We start from the raw sequence: 26,185 nt of genomic DNA, 5'->3' as shown, positions 1-26,185 counted from the left end.
CCATCCTCTCTCTCTCTCCCATCCCTCCTCCTCTCTCTCTCTCTCTCTCTCTCCTCTCCCTTCTCTTTCTCTCTCTCTCTCTCTCCTTTTTTTCCTTTTCTCTCTTTCTCTCTCACGCTCCTCTCTCTTCCCCTTCCTTCTTTCTCTCTCTCCCTTCTCCTCTCTCTCCCTCTTCTCTTTCCCCATCTCTCTTTATCTCTCCTCCTCCCTTTCTCTCTCTTCACCTCTTCTTTTTTTCACTCTCCCCTCCTCTATCTCTTCCTCCTCTCTCTCTCTTTTTGCCTCTTCACTCTAAAGTGAGAGAAAGGAAGAGGAGAGAGACGAAAGAAAGAGATGATGAGATAGAGGAGGGAAGAGAGGAAAAGAAGAGAGAGATATGGGAGAGAAGGACAAGAGGAGAGAGAGAACAGAGAGTGTATTTGTGTTTGTGACAAAGTATGGCGGTGGTATATGTGACAAAGGTTTTGAGAATAAAGAGGTTTATAGTAGAAGCAAAGACTTTGGGAGAAAATGAGAGAGATGGAAAAGGGAGAGATGAGGAGAAAAAGGAGAGAGAGGAAGAGAGATGAGGGAGAGAGAAGGAGAGAAAGACAAATAGAGAGAAGGAGAGAGAGAGAGAGAGAGAGAGAGAGAGAAAGAGAGGAAGAAGGGAAGGAGAAAGAGAGAGAGCATGGGGAAAGAGAGGGAGAGAAGGATAGAGAGAAATAAAGAGGAATGGGAGAAAGAAGGGAAGGAGAGAGAGAGAAAAAAGGGAGAGATGGGAGAGAGAGAGAGAGGAGGGAGAGAGAGGGAGAGAAGAGAGAGAGGAATAGGGGAAGGAGAGAGAGAAGCGGAGAGGGAAAATGGAGAGAAGGAGAAAGAGAGAGAGCATGGGAAAAGAGAGAGAGAGAGAGAGAGAGAGAGAGAGAGAGAAAGAGAGAAAAGGGAGAGAAAAAGAGAGAAAGAGAGGGGAGCAGGAGAGAGAGGATGAGGGGAAGGAGAGAGAGGGCATGTGGAGAGAGAGGGAGAGAAGGATAGAGAGAGAAGGGAGAGAGAAATAAAGTGGAGGGGGAGAAAAAAGGGAAGGAGAGAGAGAGAAAAGGGAGAGAGAGAGAGAGAGAGAGAGAGAGAGGAGGGGAGAGAAGGAGAAAGAGAGAGAGAGAGAGAGAGAGAGGAAGGAGAGAGAGGGAGAGAAGAGAGAGAGGAATAGGGGAATAAGAGAGAAAAGCGAAGAAGGAAAAGGGGGAGAGAGAGAGAGAGAGAGAGAGAGAGAGAGAGAGAAGGGAGAGAGAGGAGAAGGAGGAGGAGATAGGAGAGAGGGAGAGAAGGAGAGAGAGAGAGAGAGAGAGAGAGAGAGGGAGGGAGACATAATGTAAAAACTATTTTTTTTATATATTAAAACTAGTTTTACCTTATGAACCAGTTTAAACTGGTTTTTTTAATTAAAACTGGTTTTATTTTTATGAACTGGTTTAAACTGGTGCACTGTATTGTAAACTGGTTTAAAACCAGTTTCTTATGTGACAAAGCAGTTTGGTTCAGTTTCTAAACCATTTAAAATGGTTTAGTGCAGTTTCAGTTCAGTTTATGGAAAAACTGAACCATGCACACCCCTAGCCTCAAGGATTTTAAAGTTCATCCCCACTCCAGAAATGAGACCACTTAATCAAAATTAAACAACAACAAAAGAATAGTTGTCTGTGTTTAGGGTTGACTCAGTTATGGATTGGTGTCTTTGTGAATTTTTTTTTTTGGAGTTTAGTATAGATAAGTATATTTTGAAAAAACTTGACTTCGTCTTCATTGTTTTGTTAGGATCTTTTTGTAATATTTTCTACTGTTAAGGTTGTTTTATTTGGCATAACTATGACCTTATTTTATGTTGGAACAGCTGGAATGATACATCATTCTATATCTATATGTGGCAAAAACTGATTTGCTTAATATATAAATTGCTACTTTATAGTATTTCAGTATCGTTGTTGCTTCTATATTATGACTTTATAGTTTGGTCATTATATATACTAGTTATACCGTGTGAAGCGGCTAAATAACTAAACACATCCATGTATCAAACTATAAAAATTCATCTTCATTTATGCACAAAATATGTTTCTTATTTTACACTACTACAACCATGATGATATTGCTACAAGATAAATCATCGAACTATTGCTCCTTCCCACTCAAAAGCCCTTAGGAGGTTTGCAATAACTACACCTGTAACAAATGCTATAACAATACATCTAATACCACTGCACCTAATTTAAATCTTATTCACCCTTAATTTGTATAACTTAACTTCTAACCCAGCCAATCTTTTCTCAAATTCCTTCGCTTTGTCAGGAGCACCATGAGAATGGCCTTTAAAATGATCCTCATTCTACTTCAACCCACCAAAATGAAGATTCTTGCTAGCGTCCTCATTAAAGGATGAAACATACTCATCAAGCCATGCAAAATACTTGCAATGAGGTGCTGAAATCTGCAAGATGGGAAAAAGATTTTAAACCTTCAATCGGAATCTAGATGAACGTAAAAAAAAAAAAAAGATAAACTACCTTGAAATATGGGCAGCCAAAAAATAACCTAGTCGGGTTTAACTCCATTCTTGATATAAAGAGAACGACATAAGTACCGCAGTTACATTCTGGGATAACCCACTTCTTCTTTCTTGATCCCAAGCTTGTGCTAAAATTCAGACTCCAATTTTTAGAGTCAGTTGCATCTCTACCACTTTGCTGTTTGGAGAGTGACAAACGCTCACCACTTTCAGTCATGATTTTTTAGGGTTTACATACTAGTATTAAGAAAAGAGTGGAAGATTTCAAGTCTTGAGTACCATATCATATAACTCCAAATTCTTTGCAAAACGGCAATGTTTTAGTTCCACAAAAAATAGATAAATTGATCCCTGTCCAACTTTTTAATGTCTAGTATGGCATTTAACGGCCACATTATCATCATTAAGTGACACGTAAGTAAATTCCATTAGGTTTTAAGGCTGGAGATGATAGAAGGACAGCCATGTCTCACGATCGGGGACAAGGACCCGGACATACTACTTTTTTTTACAAGGATCGACTTGTTCTTCAATAAAATGAAAATTGACCGAATTTAAATTTTACTCCTAAAAATATTACATATGTGGATAAATAAAGTGAGATTTTTCCTTTGTCTTTACAAAAAAAAAAGTGATTTTTTTGTTTTAAAAAATATCTTTTTATTGATTAAAAAAAAGTCCTAATTAGCTACTAATTTTCCATTTAAAAATATTAAATGACTGTTTTTTTTTTTAGATACATTTAAATCACCACAAACCAAATCAAATAGTACCTAGTTCAATTCTCCTTTTCATTTTACCAAATTTTCTGATTTCATATAAATGTTTACATTGATTCCTGAATCCTGAGGCGAAGTATGAAAGTCCACGCACGAGAATTGCTTGCTTCCTGTCGTTGTGAGAGTGATGCTCTTGTGTTCCCTGATTAAACTCCAAATTCTTCATATATCAGATTAGATTTCCAAAGCGGGTGAGTGGAAGAAACATACATGGAAGGAGACGGTCTGAAATTGGCCAGATGGGGTTACGAGGTTCGAACTTCATCTGAGCCCTGCATCTCCGCCATCAACTCCTACTACCATCAGGTGATGAGCTATGGCAGAGATAGGTGTGTGATTCTTGAAGCGCTGGACCATGATAACAACTGTGTCCTGGCTAACATCTTAGCCGCTCATTTCCTTCTATCCGTTGACCCTTTTCGAGCTTCCTCTTGTCTTCTCTCCGCCAAATTGCACCTTGTAAGTTGTAATCTCTCTTCTCCTTCTTTTTCTTCAATTCCTTTCTTTTTTATTTATCTCAATAGTTGGAATTGGAATTCTGCTTGTGGCAGGAAAATGCTACATTCTATGAGAAACTAGTTTTTGAATCCATTAATTACTTGATATCTGAAGAGAGAGATGATGATGTGGCTCTTCAACTGCATTCTAAGGTAACACTTAGGTTCCCTTGAATTAGTTACTTGCTACTTATTTATGTATTACATCTAATATCAGGTATTTGTGAGATTCATTAAATGAATTTTATTCTTCGCTCCAAAAATTGGATCATATAGAATCTAGGTTTTCATACAATCATTTGGTTCATGCTATGGAATTGTGGATGCAATGTCAAAAATAGGAACTACAGTTGATACATAAGAGTTTAACACAGCTGATTATTTTGGTGACAACTGTGTGACCTGCATAGTGAGTATAGGAAAGGATGCAAACCACAAACTAATCTGAGAAGGGATTAGGCTAAGGTGAAAATAAATAGATGAGTAGCTTTTAAAAGTTTGGTATTGAAGCAGGATGCTTGGTATTTGGCTATTGCTAAAATTCTCTCCCTAAAATGGGCAATAGGGAGCATAATGCATGTTGCATATTGAATGCCTTAGTTGTTTTTGCCACTCGAATTACTTTCGCGCTGCTTTGAGATTCATCTGTATAGCTATTCAAATGATTAATGCAACCTTTTTTTTGAAGGTTCTAAAAGAGTTCCCAAAGGATCTAGTTACTCTAAAGAGAGCACAAATCTTGTGCTTCTATATGGGTCGGCCTGATCTGTCTTTGTCACTTGTTAATCAGGTTCCTTTCATATCAGAGAATATTTCTGTTAATATCTGCTATGATGTACAAACAGATCTTTTCTTTGCCATAGAAAGATACTGTTTTGTTTGTAATACATTTTTGTCTTCTAGATTATTTGCAAAAATCCAACCAAAAAAAAAGATTATTTGCAGAAAGTTGAAAAATTAAAAAGTTAATGTAAGATTTTTTTGCTTAAATATTAAATGTATATAATGGAGGACTAAAATGATATAACTATAATAACCATTAAATTGCAGTGCAGAAAAGTATAGTGTTACACAACATGATTTCCGTATTTTTGCTTTCTATGTTGAAATTGCTGTAAGATGAGAGTTTTTAAATTTGAGAAATATTTTGCCACCTATATTCAAATACCACTTGGAAGTGGGAATTTAGAATCAGCACAAATGCCTCAATCAAAATATTAAAAAGATGCCTCATTTAACTTCTATTTTTTATTCATCATCAATATGTTATCCAAACTTCAGTGTTATACCAGACATAAGGATTGGGAACATTGTATTCTTCTCATCTGAATTTTACTCTTATTATTGCCTATTGAAGGAATGCTTGAGTAGCTTATTATTTTACAGGTTCTGCCCCAAAATGAAGGAGAAAACTACTTATATGGCATGCTTGCTTTTCCTTTATTGGAGCTTGGAAAAATGAGAGATGCTGAGGAAGCTGCAAAAAAGGGACTCAACATCAATGAGGAAGACAGCTGGTCACAGCATGCTGTAGGTCAACGTATTTATTAAATGTTGGAATATGCATTGCAACTAGTATTACTGCATAATAATATCTTTTGAGAATATTGCATAATACAAAAGATGATAAGTCATCCTCACAAAGATATGAAAGTAACAAATAAGTTCTTTAAGGAGCCAATCCCTTGGTATATCATGTAAGGGAACACCATCAAACAAATCATGTGCTCTTTCAAGTTGTCTAGTTAATCATTGAGATTTTGGATTTGTTTCCATCCATCTAGGGTAATGTCTCAGAAATCCCCATCCCCCCACCCAGCAATATATTTGATGAGTCAAATAAATGAAAGCAGCAACAGAATTTTAGAGAAAGGTCAATCAATTACCATGGACTTCCAGTTTCAGATTTAGACAATAATATTTATTAATATATGTTGCAGTCAAATATGTTTTAACAAGTACTTTTTCATAAATTATGGGGTAAGTAGTATGATACTTGAATTCTGTTGTGTAGCTTTGCCATGTTCTTCAATACGAGTGCCGTTTTAAAGAAGCTGTGAACTTCATGGAAAAATGTTCACCATCATGGAGTTCTCTTTCATCTTTTATGTAAGAATTTGGTTTGATTCATTTTGACAAAGGCTTTATCTCCCATATTGTTACTCATATAAAGAATCACCACTCTTCCAGGTTAACCCACAATTGGTGGCATGTAGCCCTTTGTTACTTAGAAGGTAGTGCACCAAACCAAAGAGTGCTTGAAGTATATGACAATCATATATGGAAGGAGTTAGACAAAACTGATGCCCATGGCGCAGAGGTATGTGATTTTTTTCTGCTTATAACTATTAAATGCATCTCATTTTCTCTCTGTTGACGTGGATTTTAATTGTCTGATCATAGGTTTACTTGAATGCCGTGGGTTTGCTTTTGCGGTTGTATGTACGAGGTGAATCGGATCTCACTGATAATCGTCTCAAGGTGCTTGCTGAATGCCTAACTGATCAAGTAAGTGCATATTATATCAGTGAAGGAATTGGAATTATGATGCGTATGATGTAATGATGTGCAACTGGAAATGATAATCCATGGTAGATGTTCTGGTTCTGGTATAGCTTCTGTATAAGCTTCATGCTATGATTCACATACTTCATAATTCAAACAAGTCACTGTGTCCGTGTTGTTGATGTGTAGTGTTGGATACTTTGTAGATATTTTAGGTACTTCTAGTAATAGTTTAGTATTTTTCATACTGATTTTTCAGACCTTCCGTCAATAAATGAGTAGATGTTACATAATAATCAATCAAATAATTATAGTTTATTGTGCTTATTAATTTATATTAATCCTAGGATAACCAACTTGGGTTGATAGAGTGGTTAGCTCACTTGTCCGCTTAAGCAAGTGTCGGGAGTTCGAATCCCGCCTTGTATATGCAACAACCAATTGGTCAGTGACAAATCCTTAAATGGAGCTCAAATTCGTGACTGATTAATCCTTGTCCTTCCGAGTTGGGAGATACCGTGAGAAATAAAAAAAATATATTAATCCTAAGATTAGTATTCCTCTCTTTTGGTTAAAATTTGGTGTTTCATGTCAACTATTTTACCAATTTTTTGTTATACTAAAGTTGCATCATATCTTGTAATTTCTGAACATTGATGTAAATGTGATCATGTCCTATTATGTTGTCATCTCGTATTAGTATTCCTGTAATTGTGTTGCATTGTGTCCATATTATATTAATATTTGTGCTTCATAGGCTTTGAATATCATGTTAGAGAAAGTTTATTCTTCCATTTAAGGTAATCAATTGAAAATCTTTTGTTGAGCAATTTACATATTTATGGCTTTATGCTAAATGTTTTCAGGCAAACTGGTATCTAGAGTGGCACCTTGATGTATTGACAGTGTGGGCTTTGGCAAAATCTGGAAAATTTTCTGAAGCAGCAGATCTCCTTAAGGGTTTGAAAGACAGGTGGAAATGTTTTATTTTTCCCAAAAAATACTTGAGACACTACAATAGGATATGAGATAAAAATGGCATGTTATCTTCTTATTGTTAGGGTTTCAAGGATGAATATAAAGAAGCAACAATCAATGCAGAGAGCAATGAGGGTATGCTCCGGTTGCTGCTTCCATGAATTATCAAAATCTATATAGTATGCCCCGTTCACATCTCAATTTTCTTTTTTCTTATCCCGTTTTAGGTGTGGGGTTATCAGCCCTTCAGCTCACATTTATATTTTTTCCTTGAACAATTAGTTGGGTACTATTGAAAAAGTTCTAGGAGGACATTTAATGCATGCTCCAAAACATATATAACCCCTCATTTTTATTTAAAATACTTTAAAAAGTTAAACCCTGTGTTTTACTAATAAACTGTCTACTTTTAAATGTTCACTTGAATTAACAAAAATAATTGAAATGTATTGGTGTTAAAAACTAATTTAGAAAATTATCCGGAATCCTCTTAACTACTCTAGTTATTTTACCAACTTATTTCTTTCGTTCATTTCTTAAGGGGTATAAATGTGGACAATTTTGCTATGCCTATGTGGACAATTTTTTTGTGGAAAAATAAAATTTCAAGTGGACAGTTAATTAAAAGCAGGGTAAGTACTATATAAAAAATTATAAATAAGCGGTGTAAATGTTTTGAAGTACTCATTAGATATGGCTCTAAGAGCATATTAATATTTCCTATACTTTGATTGTAATTCTTTGGTTCTCAATTACTCTAAAAATGGGAAGACAGAAGAGTTAATGATTGTTGGATTTGAATTTCTAATAAGCCCATGTATAGCTTTGTCCTGCTTTGATGACTTTTGTGAGTAATAGAAAAGTTAAGTGCAGCAGTTTTAACTATTTACATCTCCACATATTTGATTGATTGTTTACAAAGCATTACAAAATTGATATGTATGTGGCTAAAACACCTACATAAACTGCAAAATTTGTTAACGCTATTGTTTGCTTATGATAAATTTTCTCTCCATTTCTTTGTTTAACTTAGCTTGCAGAAGCAGTTTATGCGTATGGAACAGGTAATGACAAACATGGAGTGGAATTACTAGGTCCAGATTTTGATGCCTTGGATTATAAGGTTGTACAGATCAAACCTCTATCTGAATAGTGGCTTTCCCTTTTGCTTATTGTGAAATTATTGATAACAAATGCACTTACACCTGTGAAGATAATTGGGGCATCTGATGAACAAGTTGATGTATTCAATGATGTTTGGTTTAGCATGTTGCTGAATGCTGGAGAAGCAATGAAGGGTAAAAATCTGAAGCTTCTCGAATTGTTCAAACACATCAGCTATTCTAACTCTGATCTTATTTTAACACAGCCATTGAAGCAATCGAAAAGCAAATCAAGAAGAGGGAAGGCATCCCCTTATATTGGCGAATGCTGGCATGTCTAACCCTTGTCCTTGATCCTTTTTGTTCGTGGTTCTTGAGAACAGTGCATACAAAATCTTCTCTTGCAGAATTCTTAAACTGCTGCTATTGTTTTCTGTTTCGTTTATTCAGGAGAGAGCGTACAAACTCGCAAACAGGCCAGAAGCTGAACATGCAAAGGCGAAGGCCAAGGCATTGGAGGAATTTTATTTCAACTAAAGGAGCAAGAAACAATTAATATCGTATCCGTTTCTTGCACTAATGCTACAAGTTGTTTTGTAGCTTGTAGTGGTAACCAAGTATGTAAAATAAGGCAATGTGTTAGTTAGATCCATCAGGTTAAACTTGGTGTATCATGTCGAAGTGATTTAATGGTATAAATTTACATGATGCATTATCATATATCATACACCAAATTTACACCACTGGATTACCTTAAAGGCATGATACACCAAGTTGTATATCATAACATTCTCTATGAAATAAATGTAACTTATGACAAAAGGGATACAGGCTTGCGGTGGGGTTTGATCCCCACCAATGCGAAATTTCCCATTCAATTGCATCTTAATGTTCCGCAAGGCTAGGCTGCATTAAAATAAGTAAATAAATGAATGTAACTAATCATGGATGATTTATTTTAGCTTCTTGCTTTCTTCGGGCGCTTTCAATAAATGCGTTTGCTTTTTAGACTATCTCTGCTAATTTGGATGCTACTTTGGTGGCTCGTGCCATTTCACATTGACTTTGCTTGACAAAGTTGGAGGGGATAACTACAAAAAATGAAACAAACAAAAAACAAAGGACAGAGATAAGGAAAGTGGGAGTTCAACTGTCTAATTTCTAGTGAGGAATTGAAACCGCTAATCACGGAAAAAGATTAAAACAAGTCCATTTAAGTTGACGTGAAAAGCTTGGAAACAAGACTAATAGCTTTTAACTCCGACCCACCAATATAGAAACTCCACCTCAATGGCAATGTCTTCTCGAAGTGTTACGAGTTCGGAGTTCCCACAGCAACAACCTAAAACCTTAAAGGAAAAAAAAGATGCTGTTTGCAAAATTAACCTACATGTCAATATCCTGCCAGTCTTTATCAACAGAAAAGCATAACCTTCCCTAAAGATAGCCAAGATTATAAGTAATTCGCATAAGAACACAAAAATTATCCTATAAATATAGTTCATTACTTCATTCAAGAAAGAAAAGAAGATTGATCTACAAGTATTGCGAGTTATACATTAGTACAAGCTAATGAGTATATTTACCATGAATATAAGCCTAAGACTAAGTGATGTGCGCCACTCGTTCTTCAGTCCAATAACTCCAACTAACCTTTACCAACTCTAAATCTTAAATCCCCAAACCAAAACCCTAGCCGTACCCGTACGGAGTGATTCTGACATTTCCCCCATACGTTACCACTTACCACAAGCAATGGAAGCGTCATATTAAACAAGGTCAAACAAGACCCTCGTGCGTGTGACTTATGAGTCCAACTATGACGTGGCAACAATTAAAATTAATAATTTAATAATGTTCATATCATCATAGCCATTCAAAAACGGTCACCTTCCAACAAAAGAGTCAAAGCTTCCACATGTGCCCACAACCACAAGTCCCCACTCACTCCCTTGCCACGTCAGCACGGCCTCTCACTCTTCTTAGCTCCTGCACAACCTCCTTCGAATCGGGCCGGTCATCCTTCTCCGCGGCCACGCATCGGAACGCCAGCTCCGCCACGGCGGCAACAGCGTCACCCACGGCCTTCTTATCCGCCGCAAGAACGGGGTCCACCACCTCGTCAAGCTGTCCCATCTGGATCCTCGAAACCACCATGTCTGCTAGCGCCATCTCTCTCTTGTCCCTCTTTGCATCCACCGCCTTCAGCCCCGAAATCAGTTCAAGAAGCACAACGCCAAAACTGTACACGTCACTCTTCTCGGTTAACCGGAAGGACCGGTGGTAGTCCGGGTCCAAATACCCTGGCGTACCTTGCGGCCCCGTCCACACGCACCCGTTGTTCCCGGTCGTTGTCGTTGAGCCCGCCGACGACGCCGTTTTATCTTGCAACACCAGAAGCCTCGAGAGACCAAAGTCACCGACCTTTACCCTCATATCCTTCTCCACAAAGATATTGGAAGTAGTTATATCCCTATGAACCACCGGTGGCATCACCGCAAAGTGAAGGTACTCCATTGCCATTGCAATTTGCAGCGCCATCTCCAACCTTACCTGTAACACAAAATCCCGGTCATAATGCATAGAAATTTCTTATGCTGCAATTATAACGCAAAATCTCATCTTATATTACCTGCCATTTTAGATGTACTTTTCTGTTATTACGGCCATGGAGATGGTCGGCGAGGGTGCCGTTAGGGACGTAGTCGTAGACCAGAAGCAACCCTTTCGGGTCACTGCAGTAGCCATGGAGCTTCACGAGGTTGGGGTGGTTTATGCTAGAGAGGATGAGGATCTCGTTGCAGAAGGACTTGGAGGAGAACGCTTTTCCGGCAGCGGCATTGTGGTGTTGGTGGAGGTGTTTCACGGCGACGAATCTCCCGTCGCGGAGTTGGCCGAGGTAGACGGAGCCGAACCCGCCGTCGCCGATCTTGCGCTTGGGGTCAAATCCATTCGTGGAGGACTCGAGCTCCTCGTAGGTGAATACCGGAGGGAGGAGGCTGCGGTTGTTGCGGAGAAACACGGCGGTTGGATCTTCCTCTGAGAATGGCTGTTTCCACGCACCAGCATTCCTCTTGATAAACGCAACAATTGACACAACGATTAACAGTGTGGTCAACGCAACAGCGAGGGTCAACACAGCGGTTCTGTTGGCCTTGATGAACTTGCCCTTGGGGATCCACGGCGGCGAGATGGTGGACTCAGAATGGAAGCAGATGAAGTTCTTGTTGGGGTCGGAAGTATTGAATCCGCAGAAGCCTCGGCATTGTTTGCAGCTGGTGAAGTAAGGGTCTTGAGATTGGTCCCATTGGAGTTCGATCCCGGAGAAAGATAGCATCTTGTCGAGGTATCCTAAGGGGTCGGTTTGGCAGGTAGGTTCGGAGTCCGAAGCTGAGCGATGCATGGATCCGCAGTCAGGGAGGAGCAGGTTCGGGTTTTTGATGAGGTTGCATTGCCAGGAGCAGCGGTTACAGTTTGTTGGAGGGGAACATGGGTGGAGAAAGAATAGGCGGGCACATGAAGCGTCTGGGACTCTGAAAGGAGAGGCGGAAAGGTTAATGGGTTGGTTGGGAATGGAGAGGAAGTGGGTTGAAGGGCATGATGTATTGTTGTTGTGAGGGGAGAGGATAATGGAGGAAGTGTTGGGTTTGTAGGTGAGGATGGAGAAGGTTAGGTTGTTGATGGAGATGAAGGAGTGGGGGGTGGAGCAGTGGAGTTGGAAGGAAGGGTGGCCGCAGCCTGGGGAAGAGGAGAATGGGAAGGGTAAGGGTAGGGTGGGAGCGAATGGAGGGCATGGTGTTTTTGTGGATGAGCAAGCCGTGTGGGAAGTTGTTGGTGTGCAGAAGAAGCTGAAGAAGAAGAAAAAGTAGAAGACGGAAATGGAGGAGACATGGAGGTGGGGATTCATGAATAGTGAGATGAGATCTGGTTATGGCTATTGATGAGTGAAGGGGAGGGAAGAGAGAAAGGGTAAAAAGAAAAGAATAGAATGAGACTTCAGACTTGACAGCGTCACGTGTAGCAGGGACGTAAAAATAAATATATTAGTCTATATCAAGCACAGGCCCCGGTAACACAACTTTTCAACTTTATTTTACTATCGATAAATTCAATTCAATTTAGTTACTATATAAGGCTCAATAATTTGTATATGGGAATTAGATTAGTGTTTTGCTTAGTAATGGAGGAATAGTGTGATTTACGCGATGGTGGACCTATCTTTAACACGCAGGGGCGTGGTGGCTGCGTGGAGTGGCAGGTGAGATGACGTGGCGCCGGATGAGTGAGACACGGTGGCAAAACGCAGAGGCGTGCTACCTCATCACGTGGGGGCGTGATGATGATGAGGCGGAGGAAGAACTAGCCACGCTGGCATCACGTGGGGGCGTGATGATGATGTGGCGCACCAGGATTTGGCCACGCAAGCACGTGGGGGCGTGGTGGGGTGCATCACGTGGGGGCGTGATGACGTGGCACGTGGGGGCGTGATGACACGTGGCAGTACGTGATTCGCCTGAGGCAATCAAAACGTGGGGGCGTAGTGAATGCTACCCTCTATATAAGGCAGTGCACAGCTTCATTTTCATTCTGAGGAAGTGTGTGAGTGTTCTTTGAGTGTGTTTTTGGTGTAATGGAGGGTACTACAAACTTGGTAGTGTATCGCGACGGTGAGATAATACGTAATACTCATGAGGGAGTGAGGTTTGTGAGCCAGAATCCGTTTTCGTTTGTGGTTCCATGCACCATGACGTTTATGGAACTTCAGAATGGTCTCTGCCAAAGCATGGAGAACGGAACGTTAATGAGAGTGAGCAGAATTCTGTACCGGAATCCGGTTGTAGTTTTTGGTGGTCTAATACAGTTTGATACCATGCCAATTACTGACGAAGTGACTATGCATAATATGTTTCAAATTCACCGGCAGACGCAGATGCGACAGCCACATATTGAGCTGTATGTTGAGTTTGAAACCGTAGAGGCGGAAGGGATTCAAAATGAATTAGAGGTGGAGGATGATAGAGCAGCAGTGTACGAGGGAATGAATAGTGACAGCGAAGAGGACTTCGAAGCTACTTATGAAGCCGGCGACGAAGACGAGGATGGTGATGTGGGAGTTGAGAAAGCAGCTCATAATGTAGTGGTTCACCCATCGATTAGTCAACCGATGAACGTGCCACCTTTTATGCGTGAGTTGGATCTCGACGCCATGCATGCACCGGAGTTTCCGGAATATTCAAACATAGGTACGTGATGACCAAATAATATGTTATCTTTAATATATACTTTGGATTGATTAGTAAACGATGATGGGCACTTTCTGTAGGCGTTCCTGATCCCGAGGACGGAGAGTTCCGGATTGGAGTGGAATACAGTTCTAGAAAGTCGGTCGTGGCAGCAATTAGAAGTTACACTATCGCTAGAGGAGTTGACTACGAAGTGTATGAGTCTGAGCCACAAACGTTCTATGCAAAGTGCAAGATGTACGGGCGTGGGTGCGACTGGCTTATTCGAGCCAGCTTGATACGGAAAAAAGGTTGTTGGGAGATACGCAGATACAACGGTAGGCACACGTGCACAACTGGAGTGATTTCACAGGATCATTCCAAGTTGGACTCGGACACAGTTGCTGAGGCTATAAGGCCATTGGTCGAGACTGACCCGTCCATAAAGGTGAAAACTATAATAGCCGAAGTCCAGTCAAGGTTCAACTATACCATCAGTTACCGAAAGGCTTGGTTGGCAAAACAGAAGTCCATAGCGAATGTTTTCGGTGATTGGGAGGAGAGTTACCAAGCCTTGCCGTGGTGGCTCTCGGTTATGGTTCAGAAGATTCCTGGGTCAGTTGTGCAGATAGAAACACGCCCACTCTACAATGGGAATGAAGAGGCTCAAGGGGTAAAAATACTTCATCGCGTATTTTGGAGTTTCAATCCATGCGTTAGGGCATTCAGGCATTGCAAACCCCTAGTACAGGTTGACGGAACACACCTATATGGAAAGTACAAAGGTACACTTCTGGTAGCTGTTGCACAAGATGGGAACCAGAACATTGTGCCTATTGCTTTTGCTTTAGTGGAGGGGGAGACAGCTGATGCGTGGCACTTCTTTCTAAGGAATCTGCGAATGCATGTTGTTAGAAAAGATGGTGTGGGTATGATCTCGGACCGGCATGAGTCAATTCGGGCAGCGGTAAATCGTTCCGGAAGTGACTGGCAACCTCCAAGAGCATGGTGGATGTTTTGTATAAGGCACATCGGCAGCAACTTCCTACGCGCATTCAAAGTCCCTCACTTGCAGAAGCTTGTGGTCAATATTGGGTATTCAAGAACGGTGGAGGAGTATAACATCAACTATAAGAGGTTGGAAGAGCGAGGTGAGGCATATGCCAGGTGGTGCGATGCCATTGGGCTTAGACATTGGGTATTGGCATTCGACGAGGGACATCGTTGGGGCCATATGACGACGAACCTTGTCGAGTGCATTAACTCAGTGTTGAAGGGTGCCCGTAATCTACCTGTGTTGGCACTAGTTCGAGCAACATATTATCGGTTAAATGAACTTTTTGTGCGGAAGAGTGTTGAGTCTTACGAACGCAAACGTGCGGGACATACTTACTCCGTATTTGCACAGCAGCGGATAGAGGCAAGTATGCAACAGGCTGGGAATATAGTCGTGCACCGTTTTGACAGACGGAATGAAGTATTTGAGGTGCGCGAAATGACTAGTGGAAAGGTGTTAGTCGTTGATCTTGCACGACGTACGTGTGACTGTGGGCACTTTCAGGTAGAACGAATACCATGTCGTCATGTTATTGCTTGCTGTGCTAACCAGCGAATCGATTAGCACGTGTATGTGCATGACGTGTACAGGATGTCAGAAGTTCGTAAGGTATATAAATTTGAGTTCTCACCGTTAGGTGATGCCGAGACATGGCCTCCGTATGAGGGACCCACATTGGTCGCTAATCCCGACTTGAGGCGAACGTCAAAAGGTCGACCAAAATTGACCAGATACTTGAACGAAATGGACTCACGCGACATGCGTGGTCCTCGGATATGCCGTCTCTGTGGTGCCCAGGGACATAGTCGGAGTCGATGTCCTCAGCGTGCCGGATCGAGTGGTGGGGGGGAATGACTTTTATTTTCATTGTATTTGTATTTTTGAATTTGCACTTTTATAATAAATTTTCTTTCTTGTCTAAGTCGTGTTTGAATTTTTAAATTTGATATTATCCGTTGATGGTTAAGAACATGATAAACACAGAACATTACAATACATTGAAACATAGTATGAAATAACATTTACTGCCTTACTGAAAGAAACATACATATTTTAACTACAGATAACATCGACCAACATACAGAACATTAAAATACATTGAAACATAGTATGAAATAACATCGACCAACATACAGAACATTAAAATACAGTGAAACATACTATCAAATCTTAAAAACCCAACCCGATGCTCACTTCTTACGACCCATCCAGTGCAATGCCTTATCCATCATGCTAAGACCTGGCTTTGACGGAGTATACCTATCAGGTGGATGTCGCTCCGTCCGAAGGTCATATGGGTGACCTGCAACTGGGTCACCCATACCTGTCTCTACCCGAGGTGCCGACCCACCCGCCCCTGCTGGATCTGCTGACCCACCCGCCTCTCCTGGATGTGCCGATCCACCTGCCTCTGCTGGAGCAGATGCACCGGGGTTGTACTCGTCAACAAGTGTGTATGTTCGCCGAAGGAATCCACTATCACACGATGCACCTTCCGACGTGTGGTCGGAAGCAGGATGCTCCAAACCATGGCTCATACCAACTGATGCCCCACGTGGATCAGCTGTACCCGACGGTAAATGCAGAGCACTAAAATCTGACCAACCACCCAAACTATCATTGGCCCAATTCTGTAGTTGTTGATCTCCGTGACCGCCGATGGAAAAGTCGAACCAATCATCAGTACCGGCTGGAATCGTCAGTACCGGCTGAGAGTGCTGCGAATGGTGGCTGGATGCACTTTGGTCCTGTGGCTGAGAGTGGTGGCTGGATGCACTATGGTCCTGTGGCTGAGGTGGCTGTGGTACATAATAAGGAACCGGCTCAAACACTGCATGCTGAGGTGGCTGAGGTGGCTGAGGTGCAGGTGCATGAGGAACATATGCCGACAATCTCAGCAGATGTCCGAATGAGCGCACGTACCAATCCCGATACTCCGGGGTCGGTATGAAGTCCCATGTCGGAAGGGGGTGTAGATCCCGCATACGAGTGTTTCGCCTGTTGCCCCACTCCACTATCCAATCCCCAAGCAAAACTGTCCAGTCATAAAGCTGCACTCCGCGAAGAGCCATGCAATGCTGCTCTAGTGGAATGTCCCTAGGTGCTCGCGGTGGGGGCTGTAAGAACCCAAACTGACGCATCACTCGATCCGCAGGGTGCCACTCGATACACTCAAACGACAACAACGGAGCAACGATATCACACACATCAAGATGTCTGTGTAACTCGACGGGAATGTTCATTCCCTGGTACGGCCGCCACTCAAACTGCCACAGATAATTCGAATGTCAGAACCATAACATTAATCTTTGGATCTAGCATTCATTAAAACCATAAATAGTTACCTCCTGCATGTAATCTATATCAACCCTAAATGTCACAACAGTCTTCTCCAACCACGCTGTACTCCGATCCGCATGACTCCACCTGAAACATGATACAATGAAAAAATCTATGTCAGTAACCGTAACTGAAACATGCATAATGAATATATTGTCCGACAAGAACCATAAATATTTACCTCATGGCAACTGGTATCTCAGCAGGTGGAAGGATATGCCTCGGTGCGGGTGAAATACACGGCATTCGCTCCCATGCCCAAACAAACAACAGGTTAAGAGGACCATCCATCTCCTTCGTATCATATCGTGATGCACGGCATAGTGCTCGGTAAAGATGAGCCAGACATGCTGAACCCCAACTATAAGTATGGATCCGCTCGAAATCGCGAAGCAATGGTAGATACTTCGCATGGGCATATGCGGTCGACTTATCTGTGAATAGAGTCGACCCTAACAGACAGAAAATCTGACATCTCACGTATCTCCTTATGGACTCTTCAGTGTCCAACAGCTCCGCATCTCTGACACTTCGAACCCAACCGAGCTTTATATAGGATTTTGAATTACGACTGAGAACCGGTTGACGACCGAATATTTCCATGCTGTGACTCTGAACGAAATCACTACTACTGTCAGTCCATCCACTCACGGGCTCTCCATCAATTGGTAAGCCAAATATATGTGCGACATCCTCCAATGTCACCATAACCTCACCCACCGGCAACACAAAAGTGTGAGTCTCCGGCCTCCACCTTTCAACCAGAGCAGCTAACAACGGGTGAGATCCTCTTATCATCCCAATCCTAGATACGTGGTAGAATCCGGTGACACGTAAGTAGTTTTCAACCCTCGGGTTCCAACTCTGTGGCGGATCCAATTTACGCACCAACAAATTTCTGTTCGGCTGCATCAATAAAATTATATTTGTTATATTACCTATAAATATGCATGTATTATTAATAAACAAATATTAATAATAATATTTACATATTTATTTACTTCATTACAAACAAGCTATATATTTTTTTTTCTGATATTTATTTATTTATTACTTTAACAATGTATTAAACTTTTGAATTTGGTCAACATTTATATTATTTATTTATTTTACTATATATGGTATTATTTTTATATTTTTGCCGTAAAAAAAATTTTTTTTTTTAAAAATTTTAAATTTGTCGTATTATAAAAAAATATTGTATAACAATTAACTAATTATACACAAAAAAAGATTATATTTAAAATTAAATTAAATAACAGCAAATTAATTTTTTTTTTTATTTTTATAACAGCAGAATAATTTAAAATTAACAAAAACAAACTAAATAAATAACATAAAAAACAGAAATAAAAATAAAAATACACAACCCTTCCGAGCTTATAATTTAGCAACTTACATAGATTGGATGATCCAAATAATTTACAATATGTTCCTCTGGAGCTTTATAATCACGAACCATTCTTTAAAATAAAAATAAAATAATATTTTTTTTTCTTCCCTTTTCCCTTTTTTTCCAGCTGGGAACGGTGAGCAACAACAACACAGCCCTCCTTGGAAGAACACTTCTCAGCTGCTTATATGGAGAAACATTAAGCTCTCCTGCCCACTCTCCATAAAATGCATAAGGCTAGCTTCCTTCTTCGTTTATATAGAGCTTCAAGCTCTCCAACCTCTGCTGCATGCTGTTTACCGGGGTGATACATGTCCCCTGCATGCCAGCAGCTTCAGCACGCCCCCCCGTGGTGCATCGGGACTCTGCCACGCCAGCTCCACCACGCCCCTGCGTGGTGCCAGTCGCTGCATGTCGGCCACCTCAGCACGCCCCCGCGTGGTGTGCCACGACGGATTCCGGCCCCGTCATCTCGCCCCTGCGTGGTGAGACACGTTGAATCCTGGCTTGGTCACCACGCCCCTGCGTGTTGACCACCACTTCCACCATCGGGTAAATCCCCCCATCCCCCAATATTCTCCCAATACACCAACACCTTTTCCATAAGAATAATAATTTCCGACTATATAAGCCTATTTTTTTTTTTTTTGGGTTATGCTAGGTGGTTGATTTTTTTTATATAATTTAGTATTGTGAGTTATCCTGGGTTATGATGATTAGGGGTGAATTACACTGTTATGATGGCGTTATTTTCAGGAATCTTTGGGGGGGGGGAGGGGATTGGACCGTCCGATTTCATGCAGAGGAAAAGAAACACAAATCGGACGGTTCACAAATCGGACGGTCCGATTTGTGTGAGGCAGATATTTGATTTGCATGAAATTGGATCCACCGATTTTTGGTTGTCCAATTTTTTAAATCCAAGAGTGCACTAATCGGACATATTGATTTCTGGGGAAAATTTTTTTTTAATCCAGGAGTGCACCAATTGGACCCAACGATTTGTGATGCGCAAAAAATTTGAAATGATAGGACGCGATCAGTCCATCCGATTTGTTTGTAAGTGCATACATAAACCCAAAAAAAATCACAGAAACCCCATTTCTTCATCGTGTGTCTCAACTCATGTTCTTCCTCTTCTCTCATTCTTCTCCTTCATTCTTGCAGAATAAATTTTAGTGAGATTGAGAGTAGTTAAGTACGTATAGTGTTATGGATGATAGAGTTGTGTTGAAAATTTATTGTTACGGGCAGATTTTATTACAAACATATGAGGGAGTTCAATTTGTGTGTGAAAATCTATTATATGTTATTATTCCGTTCACATTGTCATTTGAGGAATTGAAATGTGCGATTTGTGAGAAGGTAGATTCTCAAATATCTAGGAGAATATCGTTTATTTTGTACAGGTATCCTTTATCTGTGTTTGGTGGGTTCGTTCAATTTCAGACCAAATACGTGACGGATGAAACGAGTATGCATGAAATGTTTTCAATGTATATGGAAAATCGCCACCGAATATCGTGCATTGAGTTGTATATTGAGTTCGAGCAATCTGAAGCGGACCGTAATATTGAATTGGAAGATTATAACAGTGAAAGCGAGGAGGAATTTGAAAGTAACTATGAGATCGTTGGTTCAGGTGAAGACGAAGATGAAGCTGATGGCGCCATGAACGCAGATGTGGCAGAAGTTACAAATGCACCAGTAAACCCGCATCCGTTTCAGGAGTCTTCTTTCATGCAGTCGTTGGATTTGGAGGCTATGCATGCACCAGAATTTTCTTAATATATGAATGCAGGTATGTAAAGAAATATAGTTTTGTGATACTCTGAAGTAGGAGATTAATAAGGTCAGATGAGTAATATATGTGTTATGTGGATAGTAATTTGTGACCATAGCATTTGATTACTTTATTAGTTAATAATTCTTTAATATGAATTATATTTAGTTGTTTTTTACATAAATAGAATAGCGAAAAAAAAAGACTATTATGATCATACATGGTAAAATGTGTTTATCAATTGTGAGTTGTAATAAATGATTTATTAATGATTACATAATAAATGATTTATTATTTATGATGTATGCAACGCTTCCTGTTGTGGCGGATGGTGAGTTCACGGTGGGGATGGAATTCAGTTCAAGGGAGGCAGTAATCAAGGCAATGAAAGATTATACCATCCATAGAGGTGTAGACTATCGGGTATATGAGTCAGAACCGACGACATTCTATGCTAAATGTTGGCTGATCAGGGTTACCAAAATGCAGAAGAAGTATTGTTGGGAGATAAGGAGGTACAATGGTAATCACACTTGTACCAGGTCTACTATTTCTCAAGACCATTCGAAGTTGGATTCCAAGACAGTTGCAGAAGCAATTAAGCCGTTCGTAGAGGTTGACCCGTCTATAAAGGTGAAATCAGTCATTGCTGAAGTCCAGTCAGAATTTAACTACACCATCAGTTATCGTAAGACTTGGTTAGCAAAGCAGAAGGCGGTGGAATCAATTTTCGGAGGTTGGAAAGCATCATATGAAGCTTTGCCCATATGGTTTGAGGCCATGTGTCACAAGGAGCCATCACCAGTGGTTCACTTTGAAACAATGCCTGCGTACAAGGGGGATGATTTGGTTCCTGATATACGTGTACTACATAGAGTCTTCTGGAGTTATTACCTTTGTATAAGGGCCTTCAGACACTGCAAGCCAGTGGTGCAGGTGGACGGGACTCATTTGTATGAAAAATACAAGGGTTGTTTATTGGTTGCAGTCTCACAAGATGGTAATAACAACATCGTGCCTATTGCATTTGCTATAGTGGAGGGAGAGACTTCTGATGCATGGTACTTTTTTCTAAGTAACTTGCGTCAACATGTGGTGACACGTGATGGTGTGGGATTTATCTCTGATCGACACGATTCTATTAGGTCAGCTATTGATTGGAGTAATGGGACTTGGTCTCCTCCTAGAGCTTTCCATATGTTTTGTATCCGGCATATTGAGTCGAACTTCTTGAGGAAGTTCGAGGCACCTTACTTGCAGAAGCTTATTGTCAATATTGGTAAGTTTGAATACAATGAACTTTGAATTTATTGTAAGTACGATTGAATAGAATGGTGTTCATAGTTGATTGTTTCTTTTTCATAGGATATTCGAGGACGATTAGGGAGTACCAGATGCGCTATGAACGATTAAAAGAACGGGGTGAAGCTTACACCAACTGGCTTGATCGGATCCCACGTGAGCAGTATGCTTTGGCATTTGATGGTGGATACCTATGGGGTCATATGACCACCAATCTTGTGGAGTGCATCAACTCTGTCTTAAAGGGTGCATGCAATCTCCCGGTCATTGCGCTTGTTAAGGCTACATTTTTTACAGACTGAATGAGTTGTTCACTAGGAAAAGAGTTGAGGCTGAGGCTCGAATTAATGCTGGACTTGTGTTTTCTGAGATGGTGACCTCCAAGCTGCATGCAAATCAACGAGCATCGAAAAACATACAAATTAGCTGTTTTGATAGAGAAAATGAAGTCTTTGAAGTACATGAGATGCCTAGTGGGGTTGAGTATGCAGTTAACCTACGCCAATATCGGTGCGACTGTGGTAAATTCCAGGTTGACCGAATTTCGTGTCGACAAGTGTTTGCTTGTTGTGCAAATCAGCGGTTGGATTGGCAAGTGTACGTTCATGATGTATACAAGATGGACGAAGTTTAATGAGTATACAGGGCTAGGTTTAGACCACTGGAAAATCCTGCAACGTAGCCTACTTATTATGGACCTCGATTCGTTGGCAACCCGTTCCTCAGACGGGTAGCCAAAGGTCGGCCTAAGATGACCCGCTTCTTGAATGAGATGGACACTCGTATGTTGCGTCGTCCTAGGCGATGCAAGCAATGCGGTGCCGAGGACCATAGTCGTAGTAGATGTCGTCAAAGAGCTGGTCCAAGTGCAGGTCCAGCCAAAGAGTAGTAGTTACTTTTGTTACATTTTATTTGAATTTACATTAATGTACGACATTGACATTTGAATTTACCTTTTCGTACTTGTATTCATTTCAAACCTAATTAACATACTCAATAATTAAATAGTAATAACAACCTAGTTAACAAAATATTTACAACTTAATTATTAAATAGTAATAACAACTTAATTAACATAGTCCATTACAAAAGAGTTACAAGAACTTAGTTAACACAAACAATCCATGCAACTTAAATGACAACATCAAACACTTTATTTTCTCGCTGCCCACTTCATATCTTTGTATAACTTTTTACACTTCTTGGCAATCCTGTTAAAAGCGGATGGTGTATACCGATTCGCACTCCGACGTGGAAGATCAGCTCTAAGGTTGTAACATTTACCTTTTTCACTTGTGGCCGTACCTATCGAAACACAACATATGTAGGATGCAAGTAATCATATGGCACTTCATTATGTAATACAAATATTCAGGATTCTTGTTTACTAATATTCCACCTTAAGTCGTACCATCGTAATATCGTTGACTTATGACTCAAGTATAAGGATCTGTATATTAGGGTGTTACATTATGGTATCAGAGCAGTTCATCCTCGTGAGCCTGAGGGATGGACTGCTTATGCTTCAATGTGTACTTTGAGTCTGTGCCTGCGCTAGTTAGGGTATCTAGTTGATACGTCTAGTATGAAGTTCATGAGTGTACCTTTGGTAATTTGAAGCACTTAACTTGAGATATTGGGTCTGATCACCTTGATATCGCTTGTTTGGTGTGGACAGGACCCAAATAGCGTCTCATGGACATGAGCGGGGTTCTCAGGGAGGAATTCCCTGAAACGAAACGATGAGAGAATGTCGAGATAGGAATCTTGACAATGGTATATGTGAGATCAGTGAGTTGGTTTTGAATTGTTGAGTGAAATACTTGGAGGTGAAAAGTTGATTAGATGATTTTTTTAATCAGGCTTGAATTGATTGGGACCTGATGATTTAGAGTAGAGGGGGACTTGTAATTGGCATTGGTATAGTTTGGATTTGAATTGGAATGAAAATTGGTGGAATTAAACACTTGTGTAGGAATTGGAGAATGATTAATTGCTAGGCAACTGATATTATAGGTTTTGAACGATTAGGTAATGTGAGTATGCAGAATAGTAGAATGAATGATGAGGTTGGTTGGTATTGAGAGGGCGTATATGAAGACTTGAGAACAAATTTTGAAGGCAAAATTTTTAATTAGGTGGGTAGGATATAAAATTCACAAAATTAGTAAATAATTAACTAATAAATTAATTATTATTTAAAGAAATTAGAAAATAGAAGTTTATAGTTTAATAAAATAGAGCTAATTCAAATATGAATTTTGACACTAATTTCAAAGAATTTGACCTAAGATTGGGTCGAATGGGCCAGACCAAACAAACCGGGCCCAAAATGCACCCAAGGCCCACCATATATAACATGAACTCAGTTACTCTAACCCCATTCATTAGAGTTCCACGCTGATTTGGGGGAGGAGAAACAAAACCCTCATGTTACTATTCCTCTCATACTTCCAATGATCATAACTTTTAATCCAGAGCTCCGATTAACGAGCTGTCAGCGGCCACGCGTTCATCTCGGAATTCTCTACAAAGCCCATAAACTGATTTGGTAAGAAATTCACTTTTTCTTACTCAAATCTTCCCTTCTCAGTTTCGAATTTAAGGGGTGTTAGAATTGAGAATTTATATTATTTTGGTGTCTTAGGTATGAATTAGCTTGCAGAAATTAACGGATATTGTTCAATTGAGGCATGAGTAAGGTAAAAATTTCAAATCTCTTATTGATTAATAAATTAGAAAGCTTGAATGTTGATTATAATGTTATGTTATGGGATTAGATTGAATATTGTTGATTCGGAGTACATTGATGATGTTGGGAGCTTGATTGTTGGACCTTGGTGACTGAGATTCGGTTCGGGGAGGCTTTGGGGCTGTGGACTCTTGAGGAACATTCCCCTTAAGGTGACTTTGGGTTTTACGAGGAATTGGCTAAGGTACGGTTTAAGTTTCATTTAAGTACCGTGTGATATGATGTGAATTCCTAGGTTAGGTGCCCCTATGATTAAGGTTGAATGGTACGATTGATTAGTATTATATGTGTAATGGATGTATGGATAAAGATTGATGTTGGTATTAGATAGTGAATTATGTGGTTATGAGTTTATTTGATGAAATATTGGGCCAGAGGCCATGAATTTGGACCGGGGGCCGGAAAGAGGTAAGAACGGTAAGTGATGAGATTTGATGAGATGATGAATTGAATGAATGATAGTAGTATGTAAATGTTTGAACATGAGGTCTTGTTGATTATTGAAGTTGAGCTTGATGGATTTGTATGAGATTGTTTAGAAATTGAGGTATGATTAGTTGTGGTAGGATGTAGGGCTGTGTTGATGTGATATGGTATGTTTTGGTATTGTTTATAAGTGTAGAGAGTTGGTTTTGAGTTGAGATTTGATGAAAATAGAGGTTTGGAGACTTTGGTGGAAATATGATTTTTGGCCGAATTTCGGTCAGCCCATAACTTGGCTTTCGGACCCTCAAATAGTTTCAAACTTGTTTCATATGAAAATTGAGTCCGTGAAGTTTATGCCATTTGAAGAACGGATGGAAAATGTTTTGAAACAAAAAGGTTATGCACGTCGGAAGTTTGGGGTTTAAAACTAAAATTCTGCTGGTTTTCAGACTTAGCTAATTTTTTTTGATAAAACCCCTTGCATGCGTATGCATACCCTTCATACGCGAAGGGTCGATTCTGATTGGCACCTTGCGTACGCATACCCCTATTTTTCAGCAAAAGTGATTTTTGTGTTTTCAACATAATTTTGAACCTCTAAACCTCTATTTTCACTCTTTTAAACTTAGATCTTAGTTGTGGGCCTAGTAGTGAGATGAAGTTAGGTAATTAAGGTAACTTGTTGGTGAAGAAAGACATGAATGAAGTATTATTATTGAAGTGAGATTGGTAAATTAATTTTTATGATTAACTAAGGAAGTATGATATGTTGCGAGTATGGCAGGAGATGCATATGAAAGTTAATGAATGTGGTAAATGAATCTTGATTAAAAATGTTAGATGTGATTATGCTTGTATTTTCTCTATGGTTGTAAGGGTGACAGGGTACAGATACCCTCTAATGGTGACAGGGCACAGTTACCCTCTAATGGTGATAGGGCACATATACCCTCTAATGGTGACAGGGCACGGTTCTCCTCTAATGGTATTAAGGCGCAACAGAAAGACTGTGCTCGGTTTAGCTACCAAACACGTCGGATTAGCTTGATAACCGATAGATGAGACTCATCCGCTAATAGGATAGACATACATCATCTTGCATATGCTTGGTTTGTTTGGGTTTGCCTAATTGCCTTCATTTGCCTAATTGTACATGTTTCATGATTATGTGCTAATTGTCTTACTTGCCTTACTTGTGCATTACTTGTATGTATTGTTTATGTTTAAATAAAGTTGAGTTACTTGAGGGATGGTTCGAGCCTTGGATTATTTGGTTGGAAGATAGTGAAGGTACGAAGGATATTGGGTTCGAATTAGAATCCCCTATGATGTTTGCCAAGTTATGGATTAGTGAAAACTTAGGATGGATATGACCATATAAGAAGTTTGAGATGCTTAGTGAATTTATGTTATAGTGCATTATATTTATTTGGCACCTTTACCGTACTGAGAACCTATGGGTCGGGGTTCTCATTTCGTATATATTTTCTATTTTTCAGATGCAGG

At 40.1% G+C, this 26,185-nt stretch overlaps 4 protein-coding genes across 7 annotated transcripts; 3 read left to right on the top strand and 1 right to left on the bottom strand.

The window, feature by feature from the left end:
* Positions 1-3,276: 3,276 nt before the first annotated feature.
* LOC107643421 (uncharacterized) lies at positions 3,277-9,343 on the top strand. Of its 4 annotated transcripts, none has more exons than XR_015883436.1 (14): positions 3,277-3,780; positions 3,873-3,971; positions 4,507-4,608; positions 5,205-5,348; positions 5,833-5,927; positions 6,009-6,138; positions 6,222-6,326; positions 7,190-7,296; positions 7,385-7,436; positions 8,335-8,424; positions 8,515-8,599; positions 8,671-8,735; positions 8,855-9,060; positions 9,179-9,343. XR_015883436.1 is itself a non-coding variant. In XM_016347065.3 (13 exons), exons 1-13 carry the CDS (start codon positions 3,532-3,534, stop codon positions 8,939-8,941), a joined length of 1,410 nt encoding a protein of 469 aa, XP_016202551.1. In that variant the 5' UTR covers positions 3,277-3,531; the 3' UTR covers positions 8,942-9,343. The 4 variants fall into 4 exon arrangements, 1 of the variants encoding a protein (XP_016202551.1); XR_015883437.1 differs by having other exon boundaries at positions 7,385-7,480; XR_001620853.3 differs by having other exon boundaries at positions 7,385-7,480; positions 8,855-9,343.
* A 544-nt stretch (positions 9,344-9,887) lies between these two features.
* On the bottom strand, positions 9,888-12,433 carry LOC107643422 (Protein kinase superfamily protein). Its single transcript, XM_016347066.3, has 2 exons — positions 11,037-12,433; positions 9,888-10,957 (listed from the first exon to the last, which is right to left on the bottom strand). Exons 1-2 carry the CDS (start codon positions 12,309-12,311, stop codon positions 10,349-10,351), a joined length of 1,884 nt encoding a protein of 627 aa, XP_016202552.1. The 5' UTR covers positions 12,312-12,433; the 3' UTR covers positions 9,888-10,348.
* A 519-nt stretch (positions 12,434-12,952) lies between these two features.
* Positions 12,953-15,338, top strand: LOC148563805 (uncharacterized). Its single transcript, XM_088487794.1, has 2 exons — positions 12,953-13,647; positions 13,728-15,338. Exons 1-2 carry the CDS (start codon positions 13,035-13,037, stop codon positions 15,245-15,247), a joined length of 2,133 nt encoding a protein of 710 aa, XP_088343920.1. The 5' UTR covers positions 12,953-13,034; the 3' UTR covers positions 15,248-15,338.
* A 5,161-nt stretch (positions 15,339-20,499) lies between these two features.
* On the top strand, positions 20,500-22,368 carry LOC107640423 (uncharacterized). The gene is made up of 2 exons (XM_088486957.1): positions 20,500-21,478; positions 21,565-22,368. The coding sequence occupies exons 1-2, from the start codon at positions 20,500-20,502 to the stop codon at positions 21,801-21,803; spliced, it is 1,218 nt and encodes a 405-aa protein (XP_088343083.1). The 3' UTR covers positions 21,804-22,368.
* Positions 22,369-26,185: the final 3,817 nt, after the last annotated feature.

Source organism: Arachis ipaensis, chromosome B5 (genome assembly GCF_059453495.1).
Source record: "Arachis ipaensis isolate K30076 ecotype BB chromosome B5, ASM5945349v1, whole genome shotgun sequence".
In the NCBI taxonomy this organism is placed as follows: Eukaryota; Viridiplantae; Streptophyta; class Magnoliopsida; order Fabales; family Fabaceae; genus Arachis; species Arachis ipaensis.
The sequence above is the reverse complement of the archived record's forward strand: the minus strand, read 5'-3'. Positions and strand labels throughout refer to the sequence as shown.